The sequence below is a fragment of the Cricetulus griseus genome, chromosome 3, assembly GCF_003668045.3.
Source record: "Cricetulus griseus strain 17A/GY chromosome 3, alternate assembly CriGri-PICRH-1.0, whole genome shotgun sequence".
Lineage (NCBI taxonomy): Eukaryota > Metazoa > Chordata > Mammalia > Rodentia > Cricetidae > Cricetulus > Cricetulus griseus.
Genome location: NC_048596.1, coordinates 273,596,872 through 273,608,022, shown reverse-complemented (window position 1 = coordinate 273,608,022; position 11,151 = coordinate 273,596,872). Strand labels below are relative to the sequence as shown.

At 50.3% G+C, this 11,151-nt stretch overlaps 1 protein-coding gene and 1 non-coding gene across 2 annotated transcripts; both read right to left on the bottom strand.

Moving 5' to 3' along the window:
* Window positions 1-545: 545 nt before the first annotated feature.
* Window positions 546-8,254, bottom strand: Arl10 (ADP ribosylation factor like GTPase 10). Its single transcript, XM_027409863.2, has 4 exons — window positions 7,988-8,254; window positions 7,343-7,541; window positions 4,072-4,247; window positions 546-2,600 (listed from the first exon to the last, which is right to left on the bottom strand). Exons 1-4 carry the CDS (start codon window positions 8,168-8,170, stop codon window positions 2,427-2,429), a joined length of 732 nt encoding a protein of 243 aa, XP_027265664.1. The 5' UTR covers window positions 8,171-8,254; the 3' UTR covers window positions 546-2,426.
* Window positions 4,803-4,882, bottom strand: Mir1271 (microRNA mir-1271). Its single transcript, NR_105106.1, has one exon. It is a non-coding gene; the product is annotated as a microRNA mir-1271 (primary transcript).
* Window positions 8,255-11,151: the final 2,897 nt, after the last annotated feature.

Here is an 11,151-nt window from a genome sequence, read left to right as displayed (position 1 = left end):
GGGTGCATGGGGAGGACAGAAAGACCCTTTCCACACACTGAGGAACTCCACCTCTGGTCCCTTGATGTTCATCTTCCAGGGATAGCAGTGGGGCAAGATTAGAGATTCCCTCTCCATAGCAACTAGAAAGGACTCTGCCCTTTGAGGCTTGGAGGTGAAAGTGTCTGGTCAGCCTGAAGCTGGTCTGAGATCTGGACCCATGACAAGTGGATGCCATACACAGTTCACAGCTGGCTTGTAATGTTGGCAGTTCCTCCCAAACTATTAAGTGCAGAATGCCCAGAAAGTGGTCATTTGGCTTGTTGCTGTTTTTCTAGTGCTGGGGGTTTGAACCTAGTACATGCTAGGCAAGCACTCTACCAAACTCAGATCAGGCTTTTATGGCAAGTTGCCTACTGAGCCATCTCACAGGCCTGTCTGGCTTTTTACTTTGAGTCAAAGTCTTAACTAATTGTCCAGGCTGTCCTCAAACTCACTCTGTAAACCAGGCAGACCTCAACTGTGCCTTCTCCCAAGAAGCTGGGATCACAGACCTCAGGTAAAGCTGCTTCAACAGACACAGTGAAACTCTTTATTCTGAAATTCATCCCTCCACCTGGGGGAATATGACAATTGTACATGATGATACTCATTAGACAAAGGGCTTAAAGTCAGAAAAAAGGGTTCCTCTCAACAAGTCTGGTTCCAAGGTAAGCTTTAAGCACTGGAGAATAAGGTGGAATCCTTAGAACAATGATACAAAGTTTCTCAACTTCCTAATTACAAGATGAGAAGTTGCCAACAAAATTTCAAATACTCTAAAATCCAAGTCATTCCTTAACTATTTAATACAAAGGCAGGAAAATCACTTCTGGTGAGACTGATTGGTCTGTGGTGACTCCCCTCTCATGGCAGGAGTCCAAGCACACAGTGGGTCCTCTTCTGATGACCAGGCTCACTTCAGCTGGAAGCTTTCCACTTCCCAGGTTGTATGTGGGGCAATTGGCAACCAGTGTTTTCTCAAAATGCAAACTGAAAGCCAGGCTGATGGCTCAATGCTTCCTGCAATCCCAGCACATGGGAGGTTGAGGACGGACGACTACCATGAATTCAAGGCCAGCCTGGGCTAGAGTAACAGCTTGTCAAAAAAAAAAAAGGGGGGGGTGTAAAAGCCTTAAAGAAAACTAGTTTGTAGGTGTTCTCTCATCCAGCAGCCCTGGCAGATCAAAGACTGTCTTTGCATTGATCGCCAGTCATGGAATGTTCATTGTAGAGAACACAGAATTTCATTCTCTGTTTTGCTGGCGAATAAATGATCCCAGAGGCTTGATGATGTACCCAAAGCCACATTGATGGCTCTTCTACTAGTCCTGTCCTATGTCCTGGGCCATATAGAAGAATTAAAGTACTAGGTTCCCTTGAAGTACTTGTTTCCAGTTATGGTCTCAAGGCTGGGGAATGGGGGGAGGGGGGAGACACGGGACACAACTGTAGTTCTGTCTCCATTGATACCTGTAGGTTACCATCATGATTCCAGACAATACTCAAAGCTTCAAGTTTTCTATGACAATCTAGGGTTTTGATTACAGCACCTATAAACAGAACCTTAAACTTTGGCCTATTCCTTTGATAAATAAATAAATAAGATGCCCCTCCCCCCAACTCCAGTCTTGTTCCGGTACTCAGGTTCCTTCCTTCTCTAGACTTATGTAAACATGGGCATTGGCACAGTTAGTCCAAAAGCAGCAGGTTGTCTCCAGACCCGGGGAAAACCCTCCTTCACCCTGTGTGGTGAACTGCACTTTGTGGTCAATAAAGGCTGGCAGACCAGGCCTTAACAGCAGGGAGGTGTTCAGAGTATTCTTTGCTAAGTCTTCAGGTTGGTCCTCATTTAGCATTGCCAGGACTGGCATTTAGAAAAAACTAGGAAATCACCTCCCTTTAAAAATGATGGCCCTGGGGCCAGAAAGGCAGAAACACAAGGCCACAGACAAAGCAGGGGCTAGAGGATGATGAGGGCATGGGAGCAAGGATTTACTGTGCTCCACCCAGAACCTTCCCACATGGAAAATGTAGGATGTAGCCAAGAGTGAACAGTGAAATGGGAGGCCCAGGAGTACCTGGGATACCCACACTGGTTGGTCAGCCAACAGGACCTGGGGAAGGAGCACTAAGCACGCTGAGCATCACACTGTAGGAAGGGGAGCTGGAGCTAGCTACACTATGGCCTTAGGTGAAGCAGTCACTGTCTCTTCTCTGCCTTACAAACCTCCTGCCCCAAAGTCCACCTCATCAGGAAGCCTTCTGCATGATTTTGGCCTTGCTCCTGAGGGGACAAAGGAGGTGTTGCTACGGTGCTCCTGCCCAAGGCCTAGGCTGGCAAGGAAGATGCAGGAGGAAGCAGAACTGTGGTCTCCAAGGCTGGGCAGCAAGCAGGTGGCTCCAGCTTAGGAGAGAAGCTCCAAGAGCAGTTTCCATATGTGCACAGTACCAGGCTCCTCGAAGGTAGATCCTGCAGGGGCAATGCTGGCCGCCAAGAGGAAAATCTCCCTCTGGTTGTAACTAGCAAGCAAGCCCAGCTCCCGCTGCAACTCCACCATACTCATGGCTCCACTCAGGTCCTGCAGAAACACAAGCGTGGCCATCAGACAGTGCTAGCAGTGTGAGCCCACCCTTGTCATCCACGAAGGACATCAATGTTCAGCTAGTACTCTGGGAAAGGCAGAACCCTATATCCCAGGAGGTACTTCTAGATCTTACTGAATAAACTGAGTGTCGTCCTTCATCCTGACTCTCCTTTGTGGCACCCTCTGTTCATGGACTCATTCACCAGTGTGGTAAGAAACAGCTCTTCTGCTCTTCCACCAATATACTCGTAAGTCACCTTGACCATGGTGTCTCTTCATAGAAACAGAAAATGACTAAAATGCTATAATTCTTTTTAAAGAAAACAAAGTATTTCTAAGATTCTAAGACACCATTAATAGTGGCACTAGGGCTGGGCTTGGTGGAACATGTCTTTAATCCCAACACTTGGGAGACAGAGGCAGGTGGACCTCCATAGGTTTGAGACCAACCTGGTCTACATATTGAGCCCCTGGACAGCCAAGGCTGTCTCAAATAAATAAAAGAAAAAATAAAAATTTAGACCAGGACAAATGGTGGCCATATTTATAAACAATTATCGAGTGTTCCCTGAGAGACAGGGCAAATCTGAGGTCAAAGGGACAAGTAAGAAACGTTGGTACATGCCCCAAGGCACTCTCGACTGTGGCAGTCCTCTTGTAGCTGAGGATAGCACATAAAGTCTGTCTCTGACCCAAGACAGCCCTCTGGACCCAGCAAAGGTATAATGTCAAGGACAAATCTTTCTTTGCAGGGGAGTTGTGGGGGTTGGGAGTTCAGAACCTAGGGCCTCATGCATACTAAACAAGCAACTTACCACTGAGTTCTAGTCCAGCTCAACAACACAAACTCTGAGGAAGATCTCTAGTAACTTGAGGCATTTAGAGACAGCAGGCCTTTCATGCAGAGTAGCCAGACTGTGGGGTGATGGCTATCAGGTGTTCACACTGTGCCCCAATACTGTGCACTCATTCATTATTACTTAATGTACCCCACTTCTTGTCAGTTCTCAGCTTAGTGCAGGGGCAGGATGGTTCTAGAAGCAGGCATTCCAGCTCCACCACCCTGTATGTCTCCCCCAAGCTCCCCCCACCACCGCCCCAGCTACTGGTTTGGTGGTGCACAGCTACAATTCCAGCACTCAAGCAGGGACAGAATTATGAATTCTGGGCCAGTCTGGGCTGCACAGTGCACCTAAGTGCTCGAGATCCTGTCTCAAAAATCCAGAAAACCAAAGCATTCAAAACTGCCTGGCATATAGTAAGTACTTAGTAACTATTTCTTGCATCTCTCCTGGTTACAAAAGAGGGAGACAAGAGACTGGAGTTAGGTGGAAGGGGTACAGACAGTATTTCAGGCACTCTCTGGACATGGAGCTCAAGCTCTCGTCCTTCTGTGTACCCCCTCACTTTATCCAGGTATTTGTGAGAATTCCTACTGGCTTCAGCCTACCTCCCATATTCTCACCTGCTTGTTGGCCACTATAACAACAGGCAGATCAGGGTCCCTGTCCAGCAGTTTCTGTAGCTCCTGCCGAGCCCTGGGCAACCGTGGCCGATCAGACGAGTCCAGCATGAACACCAGCACGTCTACCTCATTCACAAACTCCTTCCAGTAGAAGCGTAGATTCTGACTGCCGCCAACTGAAGAGAGGCCAAGGGTCAAGTCAGAGCCCAGGGCTCCTTGTGACCTGGCTCCTCCCACAGCCCCCCACAACCCCATTTCCAGCTCCTAAGGTTCCATTTGCCAGGGACAAAGCACCATGGTCCAGAGCCAGTCCACTCTCTTAAGAGCTACCTATGTGTGCCAGTCTCCTGTTACTGAATAAAGCGGTTCCAGCAGACCCCAAAGGTACCATCTGTGATGTTCCCTTCATGGGACTGACATGAGGCATGCTGCTACAAGTGGCAGTCATCAGTTGTCTCAAGCTGCCTTGCTTCTTAGCAGTTCCTAGTTCCTTGCCTGGCCAGTTTACTGCCATTCTCAACTCATTCCCCATTCATTTGTGTTATCCCTTTCTCTTCCCTTGGAAACACTGTACCGAGGCACACTAAACAGGGTTACCCACACAGACAGTGTCTGCACCTGGGGCTGCCTTTCTGTTCCTTTTGGCCCTCTGTTCAGTTCCCCCTGGTTCCCCTGCAGCTCATTCTGGTTCTGCATCTATTACCTGTCCACTCTAAATCCCTCAAAGCCTCAGCACAATGCCTTGGCACACAGCAGGCACTCATCAAATATTTACTGAGTGCTTACCAGGTGCCAAGCACTGATCTGGGTGCTGGGGATACAGAAACAAATAGCCTGGAGTCCTGCTCTGAGAACTCCCTCCCTTACCAGAATAGGGTAGGCAATCAGATAAGACATATTCGAGAAAGCAAAGCATCTGGTCACAGGAATGTGGCTAAAGGCTGTGGTTGGTCTTGGATCGGGTAGTCTGTGAATGTCTGTCTGTCTGTCTGTCTGTCTGTCTGTCTGTCTGTCTGGTTTTTCGAGACAGGGTTTCTCTGTCATGTCTGTGAATATCTCTTTAAGGAGGCCGGTGAACTGAGTAGAGGCTGAGGAAGAGCTAGCCATGGAAGAAGCAAAAGAAAGCATTTCAGTCAAAGCAAAGCTCCATGGACCTGAGAGAGAGAGCAATGTGGTAAGGTACCTCCACACAGCAAGAGAAGGGGCAGAAGCTGGCCTTTAACGGTCTAGAATGTGGTTCTGAAAGACACCAGCAGCTGACACTGAGGTCAGAAGCGGGAAGATCTGTAAGGAAGCAATTGCAGTCCTGGTTGAAATGGCTTGAACCAGGAAGCAACAGAGGAGTAGGAGAGAGACAGTCTATCCAGGTACACAGCTGACAGAACATAGGTGACATGACACCACATTTCATAGGGGAGTTAAGGAAGTGTCACCAGTATTGAATTTGCCCCTTTATCAATTCTGCCCAAAGTGTGCATCCTCAGTAGGACCCCAGACCAGAATGCTGAGACCATGTGAAGGGACAGTTGTAGGGGAGGAAAGCTCTCTCTAGGACTTAATTGGAAATCTGGGATATTTTGTTGTTGTTGAGTTTTTTGAGACTGAGCCGGGCGTTGGTGGTGCACGCCTTTAATCCCAGCACTCGGGAGGCAGAGGCAGGCGGATCTCTGTGAGTTCAAGGCCCACCTGGTCTCCAAAGCGAGTGCCAGGATAGGTTCCAAAGCTACACAGAGAAACCCTATCTGGGACTGGACCTCATTATATAGGCCAGGATGGACTGAAACTTGTGGCAATCTTCCTGCCATGGTCTCCTGAGTGCTGGGATTAGAGGTGTGAACCACCATGCCTGACAGCAATCTGGGTTTGAATCCCAGATGAGAGACTCCACTGAGCCTGGACTGTTACCTGTCAGAACACAGGGACATGAAAACTCCTTCTCACATGGTGTGTTGGGGGTGGGGGGTATATAGATACTATTTCTGTCAGACCCTCACTGAGTTCATGTCCCTGGCACAAGAAAAGACAGAGAAAACTTGATGGGAGATCCAAAACCCTAAATAAACATCAATGTTTGCTACAACCAGGGAGAAAATGTGTGGCCAGGCTTGGCTAGTCCACAATGCCTACAAACAGAAGAATGAAGGCCACTCAGGCCAAGAGTTAGGCTCCCAAAGCTCAATTCTCTCACCCAGTAGTGAATAAACATAACCAATCCTCGTGGTTTTAGTCCCGTGGCTGGAAGTCTCCCAGTGCTTCCTCAAAGACTGAGGCGAGACTTAGGTTGCCAAGAACTGCTACCTTCTCCATATTGTCACCCACTTCCAAAATCCCAGGAAGTCTAGGACTGAGGGTAGGCCCCACAATCTTCTCTGTGATCACTCATTCAGTAAGCCCTCTCAGATACCTACTGAAGGTCTGAGCCTTTGGGCCAAAATGGATCCCATTAGTCTGTGACCTAGGTACTCAAAGCCTCATCAGGGGCAGAGGGTGATGTGACAAACACTGCAGCAGAAGGGGACAGAGTCAGGAAGGAGCAGGGACAGCTTCAAAGAATGTCATCCACAACTACAATTGAGAACTGGTCATGTTGACATGTATGTACCTGTAACCCCAACACTCAGGAGGTGGAGAGGGAGGGTTCAGGTGTTCAAGGCCAGCCTCAATATCATGAGACCATCTCACAACAAACAACAACAAAACCCCTAACTAATGGAAGAAACTACAGTTTAAAGAATGAGTTAACAGTAGTTACTGATCATCCCAACAACAACAAAAAAAAACCCCTAAATAACAGAAGAAAAGAAGCCACAGTTTAAAGAATGAATAGTAGTAGTTTATCAAGCTTTCCAGGCAAAGGGAACAGTGCATGCCAAGAAAAGGAGAAACAAGTACCCTTCATGAGGGCCCAGAGGTGGACCTTCTGCATTAGAACCCTGGAAAGCTGGGACCCTTTCCTGATTTACCCATTTCCACAAGTATCTCATAAGCAGATTAAATGACTGTAGTTTTATGGAGTTGTTTGTCATATGAACCCTCAGCTGTGAGTCTGTCAGTATGAGGCGTGTGTGGTGAAAGATAGAAAGACCATTTGGAGACACCGGATGAGGAAGAACCCTAAGTGTCAGAATGTCCTGTATCTTGTGCTCTGGAAAGGAGCAAGAAGGATTTCACAACGCGGAAATGCCCTGCTTACACACACATTTTACAGACTCCTCCAAAGAATCTAGGCCCGGCCCGCAGTGATGGTGGGGAGAAAGGGCCCCTTGCTCACTCTCTAACAGGTCCACCTCGAAATTCTTGGTGGGCAGCCGCACAGAGTTGAAGCCCCAGGTGGGGACGTGGCCTTCCAGCGGTGGCTTCCCAGACAGCATGCGCAGGAACGTGCTTTTCCCAGAGCCATCTAACCCCAGCACCAGCACTTCGCGCTGCTCCAGTTCCTCCAAGGCCCGCTCATCTTCCTCGTCCTCGGGCTGCGGGACAGAGATCAAGGCTGGTCTGCAACATCCCTCCTGACCCTTCCTTCCCTAGGGACAAGGAAGGCACGGCGGTGCCCATGCACGCATCCCAGGCAGGTGTGGTCTGGGATGGCAGGGCAAGGGCTGCCTCGCTTTTCTGTTACTCCCAGTGCTCTCGGACACATCCTTGCCCATCGCACATCGCGGGCCTCCTCAGACGGTAGCCCCAAGCCATTCCCAAGACCTCAGGGGCAGCTGCACCTGGCCTGAGGGATCTACCTACCCGGCATCCCCGGGGCGGTGCCCCGGCGCTCACCAGGCCGGCCGGCCGGCCGCGCCCTCCGGGCTCCCGAGCCCCGACGATGTCTGGCGTGGTCCAGGCCCTGGCGCGAGCACTCCCTCCGCGCCGCCAGCATCAGCACGCGCAGGCCGCGCGGCCCTCGGCGGCTCCCCACACTCACCTCCCATTCGTCCCACTGAGGGAAGCGGGCGCTCTCCGCGCCCCACCAGGCCTCGCCCCGGTCCCAGCGCCGCTCCCGGCCGCGGCCGAAGTAAGCTTTCCAGAGGATAAAGAGCACCGAGCCCAGCACGGCCGCGGCGCCACCCAGAGCCAGAACCAAGGGGCGCAGCGGCCGCGGCGCCATTTGGCCAGGCAGGGTCGAGGAGGCCCGCGCGAAGACAACCAGCCAGCCGCAGAAGATGGTGCTGTGGCCGTGCCCACCCACCCGACCCCGCCACACTACAAGCCCCACAATGCACCGCTTCCTGCGGCGGCGGCGGCGGCGTGCGCCTTGCGGTGGGGCGGGGGGGCGGGGCGGGGGGGCGGGGGGGGGCGGGGCGGCCTTCCGGGTAGGGGGCACGGTCTGATGGATGGTTCGGTTGCTGGGCTCGGCCTGGGGTGCGTCTTCCGCTCCCTTGGCCTGTGTGGCTCCGTAGTGCAGCGGTCTAATTTTACATTGAGAAATAGCACTTGGGTCTCTCAGAACCACAAAAGAGAAAAATCGAAGCTATTCATATAGAATCATACGCCAGGGGGGTGGCAGAAGGAACAAAAACCAGAGTTCCAAACTCGAAGCGGCTTCTGCTCCTCCTTTGGTGGCCCCTAGAGGCCGAGGCTTCCTGCAGTGCTGGGCACGGGGTGTGTGTGTGTGTGTGTGTGTGTGTGTGTGTGTGGGTGGGTGGGTGGGTGGGTGGGTGTGTGTGTGTGGGTGTGTGTGTGTGTGTGTGTGTGTGTGTGTGTAGTGGGTTTAGAGCAATCACTTGTCAGCCGCTTCTAGAGACTGCAGGACCTCCAGGTTCCGCATTAGAAGGGGAACAGGACCAAACTGCAGCAGCCCCTTCCTGGCCCTTCGTTGTGGCTGCGGGTGCATTCCTGGATATGGACCCCGAGTCCTCTGGAAAAGGACTCCCAGCTCTGAGCCATCTCTCCAAGCCCTCTTTTTGTCGTTCTAATAGATGGTGTTAGAGCTCTGGACTTTTGACTCGTTCCTTCTCCACAAGCCAATGTCCTGGAGCCACAGCAGTTTACAGCAGTAACCACTGGTAACTCATGTTCAGTGAAGGGAAGGTTGAAAGCCGGTGCTGTAAACTTGCAACTCTTCAGATCTCCTCAGAGGAGATACTGTAGCCAAAATGAAACTTCACTCCATGGGTGGGACTATACCTTGACCAGACTGTTTTTGCCTTTTTTTCTTTGTTTTTTAGAGTCTGGGTCTTACTCTTTAACCTAAGTTGGCCGGGAGCTAGCTCTGTAAACCAGGCTGATCTGATCTCAAACTCGGGAAGATCTTCCTGCCTCTGCCTCCTTGGTGCTGGGATTAAAGGCATGCACCATCAAGCCTGTCAGCTTGCTTGTTATCTAAACAAACATCTTTCCAGGACCCCGAAGATGTACTCCAGGGGGTCATTATGAAGCAGAATAAGGAAGAAAAGATCAATTATTAGGAACAAGAATGACCTGAAGAAATAGCTAAAACACAGTAAATTGTTGCCCATAGTAACCTAACAACAAATTAGACCTGTCAATGTAACACATGCCTTTGAAACCCAAAGCCCCCAAAGACACCTTGTAGTCAGACTTTTTCATTGGAAGTATTGGCTCCCCAGTAATGACATGGAGACTTATTATGAGAGCTCAGACTATAGTTTAGAATTGTCCCATTAGCTCTTATAACTTAAATTAATCCATTTCTATTCACCTATGTGTTGCCATGTGACTCGTGGCTTTGTAAGACCCCCCGGAAAACTCAGGCCTCCGGGGTTTCAGCCCAGGACCTCGGTCACCCCAATCACCAGGCAGATTCGAAAGCTTGATGCAAACAGCTTGAGGCTTTATTGTTGTTTAACGAGCTAACCCCATGTTAGCTCGGGTCTTTCACCCACCCGCCATGGTGGAAGGCTAGCAAAGACAGCTCGAACTGGCTGCAGAGAGATTTTGTAGGGCAGCATAAGGGGAGTGTCTAGGGGTATGCACAGGCTCAGGATTGGTGTGCCTCCAGGCTTGGAGGACTTGCCCTGTGTTGATTGGCCAATTGGTTGTTATGACCCATAGGCCCTCCCAGGGTGGTTGCTATGCTCTGTGCATCATTGCTGTGCACTTGTCGGTAAAGCACACCCAGAGCCCTAAGGCATAGCGCCACCAGCTAACTTCTGATTGGTTCCTTGCCACGAGGCAGGCATCTGACTGCTTAGTGACCAAGGCAAGGTCATGGCGAGCATGTGTTACTATCATGGATGCCAAAATGGGGAGCTGGTCCCTTCAGCTTTTACCTCTCCAACAGCATGTCTAGCTCTGTGTCCAGCTTGTGACTCTGCCTTCCCAGATCTCTCTGTCCCCAGAAGTCCCGCCTAACTTCTTCCTACCTAGCTAATGGCCATTCGGCTCTTTATTAAACTAATCACAGTGAAACCAATTACTTTGGTGATATCTTTTTATTTTAAAGATTTTATTTATTTATTATGTATACAGCATTCTGCTTCCATGTATATCTGCACACCAGAAGAGGGCACCAGATCTCATAAGGGATGGTTGTGAGCCACCATGTGGTTGCTGGGAATTGAACTCAGGACCTCTGGCAGAGCAGTCGGTATTCTTAACCTCTGAGCCATCTCTCCAGCCCCCTACTTTGGTGATATCTTACTTGTACAAATAAAATCTGTCTGAAGATCAGAGAATGGAGCTTGTCACTCACTAACCATAGACGTCTGAAGGACGGTACAGACAGTCAGGAAGTGAGGTGGCCGGGCAGAGACAGGATCTAGGCGGGAAGAAACAGGAACTCAGGCTCTTGTCCACTGAGAGGCTCTTGAGGAAAAGGTGGCTGTGGCTTGCTCCTTCTTTTCTCTGATCTCTCAGCATTTTCCTCTGTATCTGACTCCGGGTTTTTATTATTTAGAGCAATTAAGGACTCCTATTTAGCCGGGCGTTGGTAGCACATGCCTTTAATCCCAGCATTTGGGAGGCAGAGGCAGGTGGATTTCTGTGAGTTGGAGACCAGCCTGGTCTACAAGAGCAAGTTCCAGGACAGCCTCCAAAGTTACGCAGAGAAACCCTGTCCCCCCCCCCCCCCAGAAGAATTCCTTTTTACAAATCGCAGTGACATATTTTCACAGCGTGTAAAGGGAT

What these genes read in the sequence shown, in the direction of transcription:
- Arl10 (XM_027409863.2), bottom strand. Translation starts at nt 8,170, where the DNA reads ATGGCGCCGCGGCCGCTGCGCCCCTTGGTTCTGGCTCTGGGTGGCGCC. An exon ending in CTCAGTGGGACGAATGGGAG is followed by an intron (nt 7,542 to 7,987) that starts GTGAGTGTGGGG and finishes TCTGTCCCGCAG; the next exon opens with CCCGAGGACGAGGAAGATGA. An exon ending in CGAGGTGGACCTGTTAGAGA is followed by an intron (nt 4,248 to 7,342) that starts GTGAGCAAGGGG and finishes GCCTCTCTTCAG; the next exon opens with TTGGCGGCAGTCAGAATCTA.